The 18,871-nt window shown below is 45.5% G+C and overlaps 1 protein-coding gene across 2 annotated transcripts in view; it reads left to right on the top strand.

Moving 5' to 3' along the window:
- The window catches only part of ARID3B (AT-rich interaction domain 3B), a 51,680-nt gene that overhangs the window by 12,060 nt on the left and 20,749 nt on the right, over positions 1-18,871 (top strand). For both annotated transcript variants that reach the window (XM_075897443.1, XM_075897444.1), the window contains exons 3-4: positions 4,620-4,691; positions 10,190-10,262. In XM_075897443.1, the coding sequence (XP_075753558.1) occupies positions 4,620-4,691; positions 10,190-10,262 (145 nt within the window). The remainder of the gene's footprint in view (positions 1-4,619; positions 4,692-10,189; positions 10,263-18,871) is intronic.

Here is an 18,871-nt window from a genome sequence, read left to right as displayed (position 1 = left end):
GAAATCACCCCTTTGTACATTTCCCATTAACTCGGTGTTTGCCGTCAAGCTAGTTGGATAAGGTAGAAAAGGAGTTTTCACAGCAACATTTGGCTTAGTGCCAAGCTAGATGTTTGTTTTTGGGAGCCACCATGATGTTTGAAATCTCTCTAGAAACACTAGGAGTGAAATAGTAGCAATGGAGGAAGCAGATCTAGCTTTGTCAAACTTCGTGAGGCTCCAAGTCAGTGTGCTAATTGGCTTTGCGCTTTTTGTGAGTGCAAACTTCATCAGGTGTACCCAGAATAAATACACAATGGGATTTAATTCCAGCTTCATAGTCTGATAAACTTTATCAGATCTCAACTGAGTCTCTATTTAAAATATTTAAATAACAAAGTTATATTCAAACTTTGAGAGTTTTTCCATGAGGTGAGTCTCCTGCCTGAGGTGCATATGTTTTGATTTTGTGGTGAACCGTTAGGGTTCGGGGCCCTTTTTGTTGGACACAGGTTTTTGGTTCTTGGGAAAATTATGCTCTGGCCACACTACACAGAGAAGGGATGTCAAGGAGTAGTCGACTAGTTGATTAACCAATAAGCCTAGGCTTATCAGTTAATATAGTCAAATACTCACATTCCCCTCCCCTTTCTGCCTCTGTATCAGAGGCAGCAAGGGTGGGAGGAAGCAGGGGCCAGTGCTGAGGGGAGCTGGCTTAAAAGCTGGTTCCTCCCCGGCACCGACTCTGTGGTGCCTCCTGCCCTCCCCCACAGCTATCTCTGTGAGGCAGCAGCCTGGGGAGGGGTGCAGGGGAGACTGCCACAAAGCAGCCTCCGCCATCTACTCGCCCTCCTCTCCCAGCAGCCTTTGTCCTGGGGAGCTCAGACACCCTCCCTCCTCCCCCCACCGTGGACAGGGGCTGCTGCCACTCTGCGTGATAGGCAGACTGGCGGTAGGCAGCCAGTCCATTGGGGGGAGCTGGTTTTAAACTGGCTCCCCTTGTGGACTGGCTCCTGCTTGGCACCCCATGCTGCTGCCTCTGGTAGAGGCAGCAGCGCGGGTGGCAGGGAGCTTCCTGGGAGTGGGCCCGGAGCACACTGGCTATGGGCCCTGCCCCCGGGGGCTATAGACTAGTTGACTAACTGCTAAGAATTCATGCAGTTGACTATTCAGTTACTCGATAGCTAACATCCCTAATACTTGAGTTCTAAACAGCCCAATCATGAGACATTTTGAATAAATAATTTGGAGATTTTGGGCTTGAAGAGGATGGTTTGAAAAACAAGTTGTAATTGTCAGTGACCTATTCCAGTAATTTGTTTTTGAGGAAAGGGTTAACTCTGGCTTTCGTAGGTGGAAACCGAAACTGCTTTTGACATCTGAGCTCTGCTTTAATAAGATATTCCAGGTGGCTAGGAAGTAATCCTAAAATAGCCTATGCTCTAATTGCTTTGAAAGTCAGGCCTACCTCTTCTGGGGAAGAAACAGAACATTTTGATAGTTGACAAGCTTCAGAGGTAGATGTGGGGTTGGGGGCAAGGGGAATGGGGCAAGCAGGTTCTGGGGACAGCCTGCAGATTGAAAATTCTTTCTCAGGACAGGAACTATTTACAGAGTTCTTGTCCTTTCTGTGACTGATACACAATGTCTGAGAGTTGAGCCAAGCCATAGGAGTGTTCTTAGGGGTTTTCAGATGTGTCAGAAACTTCAGGTGAATTCTTGTTTGTGATATCCCAACTGGTAACTATGGAAATGATTGTTTCTCATACATCAAGTAAATTTCCTTGTTACAGGATGTGGGAGGAAGCAGTAGCGTTTTCTTTTATATTAATTTTAAATAGTGCTGGAAGGAAGCAGATAGCATCATCCACTGACCTATAAAAACCCCTTTTGATGTCTAGCGAAAGTGATATTGATTTCTCAAGCTCCCGTTGTTAATGGAGAGAAGGGTCTCCCAGCATAGGGTGATTATTTTTCCAAGAAGGAGTGAAAATTAGAGATACTGAAGCTTATGCAGAGCAATATTCTATGTCCAAGATGCCTTTGTGTAATATACTACACAGGATCATTTATTTGTAACTGTTTGTTTTCTTCTGTCTTGCAAGTTTCAGGTGAGCTCAAGTCCTGTGACTGAGTGGGGTAACACTGAAATTCTAATGGCTGATGGTGGCTATGTGAAATCAATTGAAGGATCTTGATCTGTTTCCCAGTGAACTGGTTTCTGACTTGATAAAACTGGCAGTGCAATTGTCACTGCTTGGTATCGTTGTTGGTAAGCCAGGGAATGATTGGTCATGAAAGTAGTCCCTTCAGATGACAGTCAAGGTAAGAGGGCAGTTGACTGCCAGTCTGAAATTCTCTACCCAGTGACTAAGAAAAGAATTGTCTCCTGGTCCCTCACATCTGCACTGGATGGTGTTGTGTTGCTATCCAGAAGCAGCCCTATTGCATGGAAGGGAGAGCTGTAAGAATTTGAATTAGCTCCTCATAAAAGGTACATGCCTTGTGCCCCGAGTCCCATGTACTGTACTTCTATGTTCTCAGGTCTCATTATCGCTGCTGCTTGCTAAGCCAAACAGTGCCCCTCTCATCCAACCACTCAGTCACAGGACTAAGTGTTGCTGTGACAGGGTTCAGCTGGCCTTCGTCTCCTTTTCACTAAAGATATGTCCGTAGTGATGCTTTCTCCCCTTTGAAGTGCTTTGAGATCTGCCGACTAACGGGTGCATACTACTACGTTGTGTTTTGGTACTGTTGGTCATGTTTCTGGAAGAATTTAAATGTTAACCATTCTAAAACTAAGGAGAAGTTGATTTTTCTTTAAATTAAACAAGATAAGCTCTGGAGAATGTTTGTTTGTTTTTAATGCTCATGCAGTTTTCCTGGTAAATTATATCACCTTGGGAACTCAAAATCACTATTCACTTTTGAAGATCTTGGCATGTGTTTTTATACTCTCACTATTTACCCAGGTTTGTTGTTGCTCTTAGTTTTCTGGCTTCTCATCAGTAGGGTGTTAGAAGCAGCTGGATGTTACCATAATTAGCTAAAATATGTGTGTAATCTCTGTTAGCCAAGGACACTCAGATGAATCCTCCTGTGAACAAAACCTGTCTTCAGACCTCTTCTTAGAGTGGGATGGGAATTGACTTGCTGGAGTAAACAGCTGACATAACAGAAGTGGCAATAATCCCCAATTAAATATCTTTCAGCTGATGGGGCTCGCTGGATAATTGACTTTCCAGCAGGAATTACTGGCTCAAACTAAATCAGCAGGCATTAGGGCAGGCCACTGCTGTTTTTTTAAAAGGAAAATGTAGCTTTGCCTATCTTTGACAAGTGCTATTCGTCTTTGTAATTCAATATGTAGGCCACTACCAGACTGCTCCAAGATTTCAGATGTTAAAGCAACTCTAATTAAAGTGTAGTTTTGTTCTGAAATCTATTCACATGTTCAGTGTCTTTCATACTATAGAATGAGATGCAGTGCATTTGTAATTGGAATGGCGGGTAATCTGAACCGCTGTGTTCTTATCTACAAGAACACTTGGCTGGATGGCTTTCTGTCCCAGTGGCTATCATTATTATGGGGTGCTTGTGGCTTAAATGTGGCTACACACCGTGCTGTATCACCCTTCAGACTTCACATCTGTGAAATAGCCAGATGCTGCCTTTGCTTTTTTCCAATTCTGGTATATGTTTCTCTGTAGCAATTTGCCAAACAGGATCGACCCAAGTGGCGTCCCTGTAATGCATAATGAGAAGTGCAAGCCTTAATCCTGCAGAGTTGAGCTTTCTGTCTCCACGTAGGAGATCAGATTACAACAGTCCCTAGGCTCGTGCATGCCACAGTTGGTACAGACACCCAACCTGAAGGTGCATTAGGAGGCCAGGCTGTATGTTTTCCCAGCCTGAAGTGAGCTTGTGCCAGTCGGATGGGTAACGGAAGGGATGAGACTTAGCATGATCCGGTTGACAAGAATGGGTGCTTAGCACCTGTTGCTTTCATTATGGTCATTATGGTCTCTAGAGACCATAAGTAAAATGCCCCTGTGTAAGGATGGTTACAGAATAAGATACTTGGTTCTTGAGCTTGCTCCTTGTCTGATTTTAAACAGTGAATTGAATCTGGTTACAGTGAAACTGAATGAAGAGATGCCACACTTCAAATATTAGATCAATGATATAAAATGGGCCTATTAGAGCTAGTCAGGAATTTTCCAGCATCTGGGCTGGACGGGGGGGTGGGTACCTAGCTTCCGGCATGCATTCAGATAATAAAATTGACAAGAGCTGGCAAGCTGAAAAATTCTGCCTTGGGTCTCCTTAAATGGAATTTCTCTAGCAGTTCCTGCTTACAAAAAGATTGCATTTTTGACTCTTCATCCTGTTTAAGACTAAATTTTATTAACAAAATATGAACACTTTTGTAGGAAGGGATTTTAATTTTCCAGACAGCTTTTGTGGCCACATTTACTTGGAAGCTTAATTAAAATACGACACAATTCTCCACTTACATACTGCTCTCCATCCTCGTGCTCCCTACATCAGAAATACCCTCCCCTGTACATGTACTCGCTATCCGGAATTGCTGTCCCTCTCCCTATAGTCCACTCATCCTGTCATTTCTGTTCCCTTAGAATGGAAGTCTGACTTGGAGCGAAGAAGCTGATGGAGGCCGAGGAAGAGAAATCTCCCGAGATTTTGCCAAGGTAAGCGTGTCTGATTTTTACTGTGTGTGGAGCTGAGGTTGAGGGAGAACTTTCAGCATGCTCCTCTTCGAGGACTGTCCCTAGGGAGTTTGAGGTTTGTGGCAACCCCCACCCCCAGTGCAACAGGCGTGGGGACCAGGCAACCCCCCACCTCAGGCTCTGCCCCGTCTCCACCCCCTTGCTCAAAGTCCTTTACCCCAGGCAACACAAGCCAAGGGATTACTGGAAAGGGGCCTGTTGTGGGGCAGCATCATGAATCAGCCTCCTCCCCCCACGCCTGGCAGCCAGTGTGACCCAGCAGCCTGCTTTGCTCCTTCGTCACCATCTGCTACCTGCTGTGCTTCGCTTTTTCTTTGGCGATGGGAAGTGGAGCACCCTGGGGCTGGAGCACTCTGCTTCTTGCCATTGCGGTGAAGTGGTGTGTGGCAGGCTGAGAGAGGGGTGGAGCCGGCTGCCATGTCGCTTTGGCTACGTCTAGACTGCAAGCCTCTTTTGAAAAAGAGCATCTAGACTACAATCAGTACTTTTGAAAAAGCAAGCTGCTTTTTCGAAAGAGAGTACCCAGGCAGTCTGGATGCTCTCTTTCAAAAAAGCACAGTTTGCATATACATAGCGCATTTTTTTGAAAGAGCACTTTCGAAAAAAGGCGTTTTTCCTCGTAAAATGAGGTTTTCCGTGGTCGAAAAAACGCAGCAGTTTTTTCAATTTACTTTTGAAAGAATGTGGCAGCAATCTAGACGCAGGGGAAGGTTTTTCGGAAAAAAGGTTACTTTTTTTGCAAAACCCTATAGTCGAGACATACCCTTTCAGCTTCCACTGCGAGTGTGGAAGGGGAGTAACCCCTGTTGCCACCCTGTGCCAGGCTGCCCTGTGCCACATCCTTCGGGCCGCCCTGTCCATAGTACTATTGAGGCGACCGCTGTGGGTTTGTGGAAATGTGAAGGCGGAACCGTGTACACTGAAACTCACTTAGCAACTTCTGTAGACCAGTAGAGGTAGGCCACGTTATTGCTTTTGATAGTTGAAGAGCAGCTTTCAGTAAAGCCTCTTGGCTGTCTGTTATACTAAGCACTTTGGGTCAGCGCCCCTCTTTGGCTGGCAATAGAGAATTTAGCTTCTCAAAACTGGTTTAGCAGTTTTGAACTGTGGCTTCAGTGTGTGTCCTCTCCGACAAACAATGTATTGACTTTAAACTAGCCCTTTTGGAGGAGTGTAACTAATTGCTGTGCAAATCCAGTGATGCATTTCCTTCCCTATGGCTTAATGTGTGAGAAGTGGGCCACAGAGGAAATGACCCAATAAACTCATTTTCTTATGGAATAGACAGACTTTCAGTAGCTAACTCCATGGCTTGAGAGAAAGGCAGACACATGTTTATCCCATTGAGGCTTAGCTTTTTGATTGGTCTCCTTCCCAAAGAGAGCAGCTATGGCTAGCGGAGGAAATGGTTTCCACAACTACATGAACTTCATTTCTCCTCCACATGCTGGTGTTTTTTATCCTGTTTGAACACCCTTGGAGTTTTTTCAGCTAGTGCTACTGGCACTGTGTGTCTTTCACTCTGTCCCCATATATTCCCCCAGTGTCCTCTATAGGTGAAAATTGGATTTACTGTGGAACAGTTGTATGAGTCTCCTGCCTGCACCTTTTCTGAGTTATCAGAAGGTGATGCTAAGAAGTAGAATATGTTTTCTGAATAACCCTTTGATGAAATTGTTGAGAAATATTTAATCAGAAACATGAGCCCTTGTTGGCATTTTGCCAAAACATGTGTGCACCACTTTGTTTCTAGGCAGATTGCTGAGGCGAGAGAGAGAGTACATTCCATCTGATTTCAGAGGAGTACCTCCTTGTTAGCGTGATATCAATATATTTTCTTTCACCTCTCTGCAAGGCATTTCAGGGATTGTCACAAGTGGAAAACTCCAAGGAGGGAATAAAGAGGCTGGACGTTGCACTTCCATAGTGCTTTTCAGTGTGAATTGGAGGAAGTAGTGTGTTCTGAGGGCTGATCTACATGGTAGACTTAGGTTGGCAATCTCGCTCAGAGCTGTGAAGAATTTCACACCTTATACCACGTAGCTAAGCTGAACTAAGCCCTGGTGTGGACACTGCTAGGTGTCTTCCATTGACCTCTGGGAGAAGTGGATTTACTAAAGCAACAGAAGAAATCCTCAGGTTGCTGTAGTATCTATTCTGCAATGGCTCAGCTGCAGTGCTACAGCTGTGTGTCTATAGCATTTCTAATGAAGACATAGCCCAGGTGTTACATTGCTTGTTGCTTTCCCATCTTTCCTTTCTGCTGTTTCTTTCAGTAGTTTCTCTCTCCCCTTTGCCCCAGTTGGGATCCTCAGAATCCCTTCTCTTCTGTGCTTTCCTCTCATTAGCCCTACATTATAGCAATGCTTGTCTGACAGAGTTCAGCCCTGCTGACTCCCAAACCATCCACAATCCACACCATGCCTGAACTGTCTACGGGAGATCAGTGCAAAATATACACATTCCCGCTTGTGCTGAAGGGACTTACCTTGTTACACTTCAGCCTGGTCAGTGGAGCAGTCCAGAACTCAACCATGGATTTGCCTCCACCTCTGTGGTAGCATGTCATCCCACCATCACATGAGGCCCGATACAATACATGGTTATATCACCCTAAGTGACGCATCTGAGGAATTGTCCCAGATTGAGATGTCATTAGAGGAGGTTTTAGAACAAATTGATAAACTAAACAGTAACAAATCACCGGGACCAGATGGCATTCACCCAAGAGTTTTGAAAGAACTCAAATGGGAAATTGCGGAACTATTAACTATCCTTTAAATCATCTTCTGTACCAAATGACTGGAAGATAGCTAATGTGACATCAATTTTCAAAGAGGGCTCGAGAGGTGATCCTGGCAGTAACAGGCCAGTAAGTCTGACTTCAGTACTGGGCAAATTGATTGAAACTATAGTAAAAAACAGAATTCTCAGCCATATAAATGAACATAATTTGTTGGGGAAGAGTCAATATGGTGTCTGTAAAGGGAAATCATGCCTGACCATTCCATTAGAATTCTTTGAGGGGGTCAACAGGCATGTGCCCGGGGGGGGGGGGGGAGGGGTGTCGTCCAGGGGATATACAGGCAGTCCCCGAGTTACGCGGATCCGACTTATGTCCGCAGTTACGAACGGGGCTTTTCTTGACCCGGAGGACTGGAGCGGCGGGACGCCCAGATGCGCTGCAGTCCCACCACCCCTGTCCTCCGGGGTGAGAAAAGCTGCTCCCCGTCTCTCTGGTCTGCCGGGAGACCGGGAGCAAAGCCTTGGAGCACGCCCACAGTGGGACAGCCCGGGCGTGCCTGGGCTGTCCCGCTGCGGGAGTGCTCCAAGGCTTTGCTCCCCGTCTCCCTGGTCAGCAGACCAGGCTTTTCTTGCCTACGCCTGGGGTAAAGCAGCTGGGGCGCTGCTGGGTTGGTCCCGCAGCGCCGCTCCTCGGCGCTACTGTACCAACCCGGCAGCACCCCAGCTGCTCTGCCCCAGGCATCCTGATTCAGCCACTGCTGGTCAGTTTCAGCAGTGGCTGAATCAGGACGCCTGGGGCAGAGCAGCTGGGGTGCTGCTGGGTTGCTCCAGTAGCGCCGAGGAGCGGCGCTACTGTACCAACCCGGCAGCACCCCAGCTGCTCTGCCCCAGGCGTCCCCAAGTCAGCCGCTGCTGAAACTGACCAGGGGCTGACTACAGGAAGCCCGAGGCAGAGTTGCTCTGCCCTGGGCTTCCTGGAATCAGCCGCTGATCAGTTTCAGCAGCAGCTGACTTGGGGACGCCTGGGTTTCTTAAGTTGAATCCGTATGTAAGTCAGAACTGGCGTCCAGATTCAGCCGCTGTTGAAACTGATCAGTTTCAGCAGCGGCTGAATCTGGCCGCCAGTTCCGACTACAGTGCCTGTAGTGAACTTAGATTTCCAGAAGTCCTTTGACAAGGTCCTTCACTAAAGGCTCTTTAGAAAAGTAAGCTGTCATGGGATAAGAGGCAAGATCCTCTCATGGATTGATAACTGGTTAAAAGACAGGAAACAAAGGGTAGGAATAAATGGTCAGTTTTCGGAATGGAGAGAGGTAACTAGTGGTGTCCCACAGAGATCTGTACTGGGACCAGTCCTACTCAGCATAAATGATCTGGAGAATGGGGTAAACAGTGAGGTGGCATAATTTGCAGATGATACTAAACTGCTCAAGTTAGTTATGTCCAAGGCAGACTGTGAAAAGCTTCAAAAAGCTCTCACAAAACTTAGTGATGAATTTTAATGTTGATAAATGGAAAGTAATGCATATTGGAAAACATCCCAATTATATGTATAAAATGATGGGGACTAAATTAGCTGCTGCCACTCAAGAGAGAGAACTTGGGGTCATTGTGGATAGTTCTCTGAAAACATCCATTCAATGTGTAGCAGCAGTCAAAAATGCAAACAATGTTAGTATTCATTAAAAAAGAGATAGAGAATATCTTGTTACCTCTATATAAATCTGTGGTATGCCCACATCTTGGATACTGTATACAGATGTGATCACCTCATCTCAAAAAAGATATCTTGGCATTCAAAAAAGTTCAGAAAAGGGCAACAAAAATGATTAGGGGTTTGGAAAGGCTGCCATAAGAGGAGAGATTCATAAAACTGGTCCTTTTCAGCGTAGAAAAGAGGAGACTAAGGGAGGATGTGATTAGGATTGTCAGATGGTTTCAAAAATAATACTGGATAAAAATTTGTCGAGGAGAGGGGGGAAAAAAAAAAAAGCCAGGGAGTGACCTGGAGGGGGAGAGATTCGGGAGGTCGGGCCGAAAATACGGTTGCAGCCCCTTTAATTGCCGCCTGTCCCAAGCGGGCTTCCATTGGGTGCTGAGCCAGGACTGGGAAAAGCAGAAAAACTTATATAAATGCCCGGTATTTTCTAATTAAGTGTCTGGTATTTTCTCAGTTTGTTTACTGGACACAAAATCCAAATACCAGACTGTCCAGTTCAATACCAGACACCTGGCAATGCTAGATGTGATATAGATCTATAAAATCATGACTGGTGTGGAGCAAGTAAATAAAGGAATGTTTTTCGCTTGTTGCCATAACATAAGAACTAGGGAGCACCCAATCAAATTAATTGGTATCAGTTGAAAACAAACAAAAGGAAATATTTCTTCACACAATGCACAGTCATCTTGTGGAACTCCTTGCCAGAGGATGTTGTGAAGACCTCGTCTTTTAACAGGGTTCAAAAAAGAGCTAGAGAAGTTCATGGAGGATAGGTCCATCAATAACGGTTAGTCAGGATGAGCAGGAATGGTGACTCGAGAAACCAGGTGACAGGGAAGGGTTCATTCCCTCTGGGGCACCTGGCATTGGGCTGTATCAGACAGGCTACTGGGCTAGATGGACCTTTGGTCTGACCCATTATGGCGGCTGTTATGCATGTTCACTGCCTGCCCTAGCATGGGTTATATCATTATTTTTCTTTATTTCTCAGCTGTACGAATTGGATAGTGACCCTGAACGGAAAGAGTTCCTGGATGACCTCTTCATCTTTATGCAAAAGAGAGGTGAGTGAGCCATTTGCTTTATTTGGATAATTTAAAATGGGATACTGGAATTGCAGCCCTTGGGAGCTGACATGCAAGAATGAGGCTGCTACTTGAGCACACTGATCAGGTGGGAGAACAGTGGTGCGACCTGGGATACTTGTTTTGGGAATTAAGAGCTATGCAAAGACCTGTCCTATCCTTGAATCCTGGATTACAAGGACATGACCAGTTCCTCTACCCTCACCAGGGGAACCAACAGATTTGCCAGGCCCCTGGGCAAGGAGGAGGGTGGGACAGGTACCATGCTTCCAGAAGGGGCAGGGCTTCTGGTGGAAGGGCTGGGGCCGAGAAAGACAGCCCTCAGTGCTGCTTGGGCCGTGCCCCCCAGCCAGCCCTTAGAGCTGCCCAGACTATGCTGCATAGGGCTCCAATGGCAATTTAAAGGACTCAGGGCTCTGGCCCCTGCTGCTGGTGCAGTAGTGGCAGTGGCTGGGAACCCCAGGCCCTTTTGAATCGCCATTCACCAGAGCAGTTGTTGCGTCGGTCCGTCTGTCCCCTGCCTGTCTGCAGACCTGACCCTCACTTTCAACTACTTGACAAAAACAGACTCTAGGTTTCATTTTGGAGTGATTGATTTCTGCTTCATAGCCTGCAACAAACCCATTTTTGAAACATTCAGTACGAATCTACACCCTCCCTCAGATTAAGCTGTTCTGTTTGTACTGATCACCCACAACCTCTGGTGTTTTTTTTCACGCTATGCATCATGGAAGCTATTGTGAACACCCACTCTGTAAGGCAGGATCTGCATATAAAGTAGGTGTTCATGCTCGTGCCTAGACTCTGCATTGTGCGGGCGTGGAAAAGAAGTACGGAGCACTGGTTTTCACACTGCATTCCTTAGACCTGGATTTCTATTTCATATCATACTGCTCAGCTGAACCCAGGGGAGCAGACAACCTGTATGAACCCCTGGTCAAAGTGTGGGGTTCACAGGAGGGGTGGAGCCAGGGTAGCTAGTCCTCCATGCTGTCCGTAGCACAGTGTCTCTGTCCACCTCTCCACTGGCTGCCAGCGCCCTTTGAATCACCAGGCCCTGGGGAAAACTGCCCCTTCGTGCGCACACCCATCCCCAGTCAGCAGGCCTGGCTGAGTCCAGGAACAGAGTTCAGAGGAAACTGCAGCTTTTTTGGTCATTAACCACTTTTGTCTTGAGATTTTTCTTATGACAGAAATAGTGGGGTGGAGTTACTCAGGTAGAATATTTTATCAGTATCGTTCTACCGATAGCTGTGCTGGTTGTAGAGGAATAATAAATGCCTACAGATACAAGAGCGTAAGAATGGCCTTCCTGGGTCAAACATTGGGTTCTATAGCCCTATATCCTGTCTTCCAACAGTGGCTGGTGCCAGGTACTTCGGTGGGAATTACAGAACAGGATTTTATCAAGTGATTTCTCCTCTGTCATGCAGTCCCAGCTTCTGGCAGTCCAAGGTTTAGTGATACCCAGAGCTTTGGGTTGTTCATCCTGACCCTCTTGGCTAATAGCCCTTGTTGGACTTATCCCCCAGAAACTTATCTAATTCCTTTATTTTTTTTAAACCAGTTATATTTTTGACCTCCACCAGGCCCTCTTGCAATGAGTTTCACAGGTTAACACTGTGTTGTGTGAAGAAACAACTTCTGTCTGTTTGTCTTAAACCTGCTCTCTGTCAACTTCACTGGGCAACCCCCTGGGTTGTGTGTTATGTAAAGGGGCAAATAACACTTCCCTAGTCTCCTCCTCACTGTCTCTTTTTATAGAGCGCTATCATAGCTTCTCCCAGCAGTCCAAGCTGAACAGTCTCTTTTTAAGCTTTCCTCTGATGGAAACTCTTCCACAATCCAAACATTTTATTTGTCCTTCTTTGTACCTTTTGGAATTCAAATATCTTCTTTTTTTGAGATAGGGCAGGCAGAACTGCATGCAGTATTCAAGGTGTGGGTGTGTTACGGATTTCTATAGAGGCATTATCATTTCTCTTGCTCTCTTTCCTAATGATTCCTAACATTCTGTTTGCTTTTTTGACTGCTGCTGCACACTAAGCTGATGTTTTCAGAGAACTATTCACGGTGACTCCAAGATTTTTCATCCAGTAATAACAGCAAATTTAGACCCACTCATTTTGTTTGTAGAATTGGAATTATGTTTGCCAGGGTGCACTTCTTTGCACTTATCAACACTGAATTTCACTGGCCATTTTATTTCCAAGTCATACGTGGCAAACCATTCCAAATCTGAGGTTGAAATGAATTTTCCTTTCAAATGCTTTATTCCCTCTCGCACGGGTTTTGGTTAAAAAAAAAAAAAAAGGCAGTCTGGCCCTCTTTTAATGTCTCTCTTGCAGCACAAAGAAAGTGGAAGTAACATTCCGTTGCTAGGGAGCTGTAACGTGACATACGGTGTCAATTTGTGATGTTTTAGGCAGATCTGTCAGTGGAACAGTAAGATAATGGCCTCCTTAGGTGCACCAAAAGGCTCATAGGCTGACAGTGAAGAAGTTCGGTAGATGAAGAATGCTGCAGCACACTGTGATCCTTTCACTGTCTCAAGCTGCTGGGTGCTAGGAGCAGGTGTAGTGAGCGTTTAACATGCTAGAGGGAAATACAGTGTTCTGTAACTGGCAGTGCATGAGACCTGGGAAACCATCTTGCTTTCCCTAGGCTCCTGTATGGTCTTTAACCAGGTTATTTCCTAGGAAATCTGGTACGGAATGGTGGGAAACATCTGTCTTCTGAAGCTGAAGAGCATCTGCTTGCGCTTTAAGAACCTGGCACTGGAGTTGGGGTCTCATCTTCGTTTGGTCTGATGTTTTACCATAATATTTCTGGGCACGTTCCTTTTTTGAAAATCTCAAAGGCTTGTAGAAGCATGATCGGGGTGGGGAGTGTAGGGGGAAAGAGTAGCCCTCATTGCAGTCTGACTTCTTCCAGCTAATTGCGGGCACATCTGCTGCATGATTTGTACCTCTTACTTGTCTTCCACAGACTGGCTATAACATGCCATGCCTTTTCTGACTCTGCTAGGGCTCTCATATCATCCAGCAATATGGGGATTTGCTCTTGAAGGCATTTTAAAAGCTTGAGTCCTGTTTCATCGATTCTGGGTTCTCCAGGGGGAAAGGTTTAAGTCCTAATTAGTTTGTATTTATGATTATTATCTTGCGCAGCATGTTTCGAAGTGAAGAAACAAGAATATAGTTCTAGAAGGGTGTGGTTGGCAGCAAAGAAAACCTCTTGTTACCTTGGGAAAGAAATCAGTTCACTACCTCCGTGCCTCCTCCTCATTACTGTTAATTATTAACAAGCAACGTGTTCCCAGTGCAGATGCTGAGCTGGTCACCAGGTGGCTGTTGTAGGAATACGGCTTAGAATCAGCTGTGTATTGCCAGTGTTTTGTTTTCTTGCAGCTTTTGTTTTACAGAAGGATATTCAAGAGGACCTATACAAGTACCTCCCGCAACGGGAGTTAAATTCTAGAGTTCTGTTTCCAGTCTGTCTCCTAATTCCTACAGCTGACACCCATTCATCACTGCTATGCAGAACAGGCTAGATTGGAGAGGTGTTTGCCTGGGAGCTTTTGCTCCTCTGACAGCCTCTTAAAAAGTCAATTGAGAGATTTGGTGGGGTTCGTTCCTCAGACTGGCATCCAGCTGACAGTGGGTTGTCACCCTAGTATTTTTCTGTGATGCCGTTGGTACTGCAAACAGCAGCAGTAAGGGCAGTCAGTGGTCAGTGCCTACAAAGTAAACACGCATGTATTTGTATACATTTAGTCACTTTCGCAGCAGAGGTCACACACAGATACTTATTAATGCTTCAGTCTCTCCCCCCTCTGAGCTTTCACCTGATACTGTCGTCTTTCGCATTAAATATAAGCAGAAAGAGTCCAACAGAAAGAGATGATACACTGAAGCTTTAATGCGTCTTGGGGCTGAGAACAAAGTGGTGTGTGTGTGTGTGTGTGTGTGTGTGTGTGTGTGTGTGTGTGTGTGTGTGTGTGTGTGTGTGTGTGTGTGTGTGTGTGTGTGTGTGTGTGTGTGTGTGTGTGTGTGTGTGTGTGTGTGTGTGTGTGTGTGTGTGTGTGTGTGTTGGGGAGGGGAGGGGAGGGGAGGGGAGGGGAGGGGAGGGGGAGAGCCAGTTGATTTATGCCTCATATCCAAGTGGGAATGAACACCGCTCTTTTTGTCAGTATCATGGGTAGACTGATGGGGATTTCCCTGCTGGAGTACAGAGACACTGGGTGGTGCTGGCCTTTGTTTGATGGGGAGGGGATCCCAGCAGACTGATAACTAATGTTGATCTGGGAGGCCTGATGTGAAAAACAAATAGCAGATTTCACAGGAGCTACTGAAGAGCTCTGAGCATGAAAAGGCTTGGCTCTTGGTGCCGCTGCTTGGAATGTACCTAGAATGTGAAGCCATGAAATGGGCTTAATGCAGATCAAATGTGCAGGTCTCATCAGCCTCAGAGCACAGCGGGTTATCGCAGAACACACCAGCTGCAAGTGATAAAATGGCCCTTCAGTGGCAATAATGATGGAAGAGGGAAATGAGGGGAAAGCTGTAACTCTTCCTTTGTTGTTGGTTTTTTTTGTTTGCATTTAAGTGAATTGTCCCCTCCATAGTTGTGACCCATGGTTGGTGGGAGGGGTGGTCCAGATAATCAGGGTGACTGTTGTGCACAATCAGGTGACTGTTGTGACCTGGCACGACAATGTGACAAGTTTACTGACTTCGGGCTTGTCCAAATGAGATGTTAGCTCACGGCAAGCCTGGGTGTTAACTTACTGCCCGGTAACATCCTGTGTGGACGCTGCTACTGCACACTGAAAGATCCACAGTGCCCTTCAGTGCATGCACGTGAAAGAGGCTCCCCGTGGGACGTTACTTGTGGTAAGCTTGCACTGGAGAGCCTGACACTGACCTGCTGTGCATGAGTGTCCCGGGCAGACAAGCTCTTATCTTTACCTTGTTTTCAGTTGCTGCACCGCCCTTGCATTCTCCCCTTCTAGACTCCATCTACTTCCCTTTGCTGGGGGAGGGGGAAAGATTGGAAAGGGCATGACTTGCAGCTCTGCTGAAAATGGAGAGAATTTTAAGGATATGAAAGTTCCCATACAGCTAGGCATGTTTTGCTGGTGTGTCTCCATCCCTAGCAGAGAATGATTATCCTAGCAAATCATGTAGCAGTATTGAGGCAAAGATCAACATCCACTAAGCGGTAGGTTTTAGACTTAGCCTCCCAAACACACTTGCAACTTAACATGAATTGGAAAAATAGTTCTCCAGCAACATTAATCCACTGCATTGCCTACAACAACTCCTCCTTTACTGACGAGGGGAGAAAATGGAGACCGAGAAAAGAAATATATGTATATAGTGTAAGTAGTTAGAACTGTCAGTCCCAGAATACTAGCGAGACTGGGTGGAAGAAGTAATATCTTTTATTGGACCAATTTCTGTTGATGAGAAAAGCAAGCTGGTGAGCATACAGAGTTCTTTGGGTCCTGAAGAAGCATCTTTGTGGCTCGGAAGCATGTCTTTCGCTCTCCAACAGCAGTTGGTCCAATAAAAGAAATATAGTTTATTTCCATGGCCTTTGTTCTGTGCTTCCTGCACATGCTCTTGTGTGAAATCTTTAGCATCTTCAGGGTCCCTTTCTACTGCGTGATCTCTTTATCTGCTCCTCTTGGAGCTGTTAGTTTTGTTTCACTGACCAATGAAATACACTTCTGAGTGCTATTGGAGTCTTTTACCTTTTTCAGGCCCTTCCTACTGCATGCCTCACCCCAGGTGTGGTGTAGGTAAGTGTTCTGGAACGCAGCCTCATTGGTCATATTGATGCAGTCACCCACTTTGCGTTAGGTATACAGTAATAGTCTTCCTAATGACACTCTTCTGACTCCCCACAACGTTTCAACATATTGCCTCCAAAACATCTTGGAGGTGTTCTGATATAATGGAAATGTCCTATTGGGATTATCATTTAGAGTTTTGCAAGCAGTTACTCTGGAGAAATGATTGTGAGGAAGAGAACCAACCAAATATTGTGGCGCAACACTCTGAGATTGCATGTATTAGCACATCAGAAAAGGCTCCTGTGAAGGAAGGCCATTTTGTTCATTTAAAGTACTGCCTTTGTGAAACTCTCATAAAACCTCTGATTGTATAACTCCGCTAATTCTGGCCAAGGTTACTGAGTGACCTTGATATTCCCAGGTGGCTTGGCAATTCTGGTTTTGATGTACATAGACATAGGAGGGACTTTGTAAGCCTGAGCATGTGGTTTTAATTTTTTCCTGCTGTCATGTGCTTTATCTGCACATTTTAGATATGGAAATACTCCTTGTAAATATGTGGTATTGATAAAAGCATTTACTGATGGAGCCTTTTATCTATAGGCAACAGTGGTGCTTATCATACTCCTGTTCAGGATCTACCCCCTCCCCCCCCCCCCCAGCCTCCCTTTTCTTAACTTGACGTTTCATTTGCTCCTCCACGGTTTTTTAATAAAATAATTTACTTCTCTAAATTGGGTGTAAACTCCCATCCTGTCTTCAGTGGTAGGCAGAGTAAGTGACTTAGTGCAGATGTGTCTCCTAGCACCAAAGCAGACGTTCCACAGCGGAGAACTCGCCCATAGCATGCTCCAGCAATCCTTGCTCTCAGGAGAGGTGATTCATGAGCAAACAAAGAATAAAACACTTTAACAAACCTCTGTTCTGTGCTACCTACTGAACTGTACTGAAGCTCACATCGGCCTTTATTTCATTCACCGAATCTGCTACTTTTTTTGGCCTGTTGATCTGACTTAGGAAGCTGAGAACTATAGTAACTGGGTTCCTGTGTAAAATAATGGATTGGTGTGAAGCAGGACACATAATTTACTTGATTGTCTCCCTGTTATTGATTACCTGTTTGTGTTTTAGGAGTTGTATTTGCTTTTATTTATACCACATTCTTTTGTAGGGGCCCTGAGTGATTACAAAGCGAAGGGTCACGTACATGATATTAATAGAATCCTAGGGCTAGAACGGACTACGAGAGTCAAGTTTATCCCACACATCACACAAAGAGTTTGTAGCAGAACAGGAACCTGAACCTTCTCGTCCTAAACTAACATCCTAGCCCACTACCATCCTTGCAGAGTCAGTCACTCAGGTTGGGAAATTCCAGAATGAAAATTACCCATTCAACCTTCATTCGTCCCCCTTGTGCGTGTGTGTTCATACACCTCTCTGTCCCAGCATCACAGGACCCTGGCAAGTGGGAGGAGCATTTGCTGGGCAAATCCCACTCGTTGAAGAATTTAGCTGCCAAACTCAGAGATGACTCTCCTGAACATTGTGAACTGAGATTTTTTCAGAGGCTTATAACTTGGCCAAATTTGGGCATATTTTCCTGGGGTCAATAAAAGGCACATCTGTGACAAGAGAGGCCCCCTGCTAAATTTTAAATCCCTGCTCCAAAGCGGGGAGGTGTTGACATTTTGGAAAAATGTATTTTTTTATAATCTTGGAACAGCCTGAAACTTTAAAAAAAAAAAAAAAAAAAAAAAAGCTTGAGGCAAACACCCCACCTGGGAAACTTCAGCCAACTGGTTAAAAAATGGCAGAGTTATAAGCAAGTGAAAATAGGGCCTTACCTGCAATTAATAGGACACGGGACTGTAAGTTTATTTTGAGTCTGGACTCCGGTAGATTTGTTTTGAACTTAGCCAGAGTTAAGTTAACTGTGTTAAGAAATTTAAATCTTTACTGACTGAAGTTGGAAGAGTAACTTCTCTTAATTGGTGTGGGTGTGACAGTCTTTCCTCAGAGTTTGGTATGGAGAAATGCAAAGCAATGTAACATGAGTATTCTCTTAACAGGGACTCCTCAAACTGGTTATTTTAAGCTTCTTCCTGGAATGCAGAATTAAGGATGTAATGTTCATCTCCTGCCTGCCCATGAGGATTTAGATTTTGGCTTGCAAAGGGTTAAGCTTTTGTCCCATAGCCTGGATATTAGGCTATGTCTAGACTACATGCCTCTGGCGACAGAGGCATGTAGATGAGGCTACCAGGCATAGGAAAATGAAGTGGCGATTTGAATAATCGCTGCTTCATTTAAATTTACATGGCTGCCGCGCTGAGCCGATCAGCTGTTTGTCAGCTCAGCACGGTAGTCTGGACGCGCGGGTGTCGACATCAAAGGCATTTGTCGACCACCCAGGTATGCCTCCTGGGATGAGGTTTACCTGGGTGGTCGACAAATACCTTTGATGTCGACACCCGCGCGTCCAGACTACCGCGCTGAGCCGACAAACAGCGGATTGGCTCAGCACGGCAGCCATGTAAATTTAAATGAAGCGGTGATTATTTAAATCGTCACTTCATTTTCCTATGCCTGGTAGCCAGAGGCATGTAGTCTAGACGTAGCCTTAGTGTTCCAAATGATCTCCTCCCAAAGATCTTCCGTATATCACCACTTCCTAGTCATTGCGGATACCCTGGACTCCCTGGCCACCCAGCTGACTTGGCAGCCTGTTTCTACTCAAGTGATTAATAACTCTTGTTGTGCTCTAGCAACTCAAAACCTAGCCACT

The sequence above is a fragment of the Pelodiscus sinensis genome, chromosome 14 (assembly GCF_049634645.1).
Source record: "Pelodiscus sinensis isolate JC-2024 chromosome 14, ASM4963464v1, whole genome shotgun sequence".
Lineage (NCBI taxonomy): Eukaryota > Metazoa > Chordata > Testudines > Trionychidae > Pelodiscus > Pelodiscus sinensis.
Note: the sequence above shows the minus strand (reverse complement) of the source record. Positions and strands in the feature narration are given on the sequence as shown.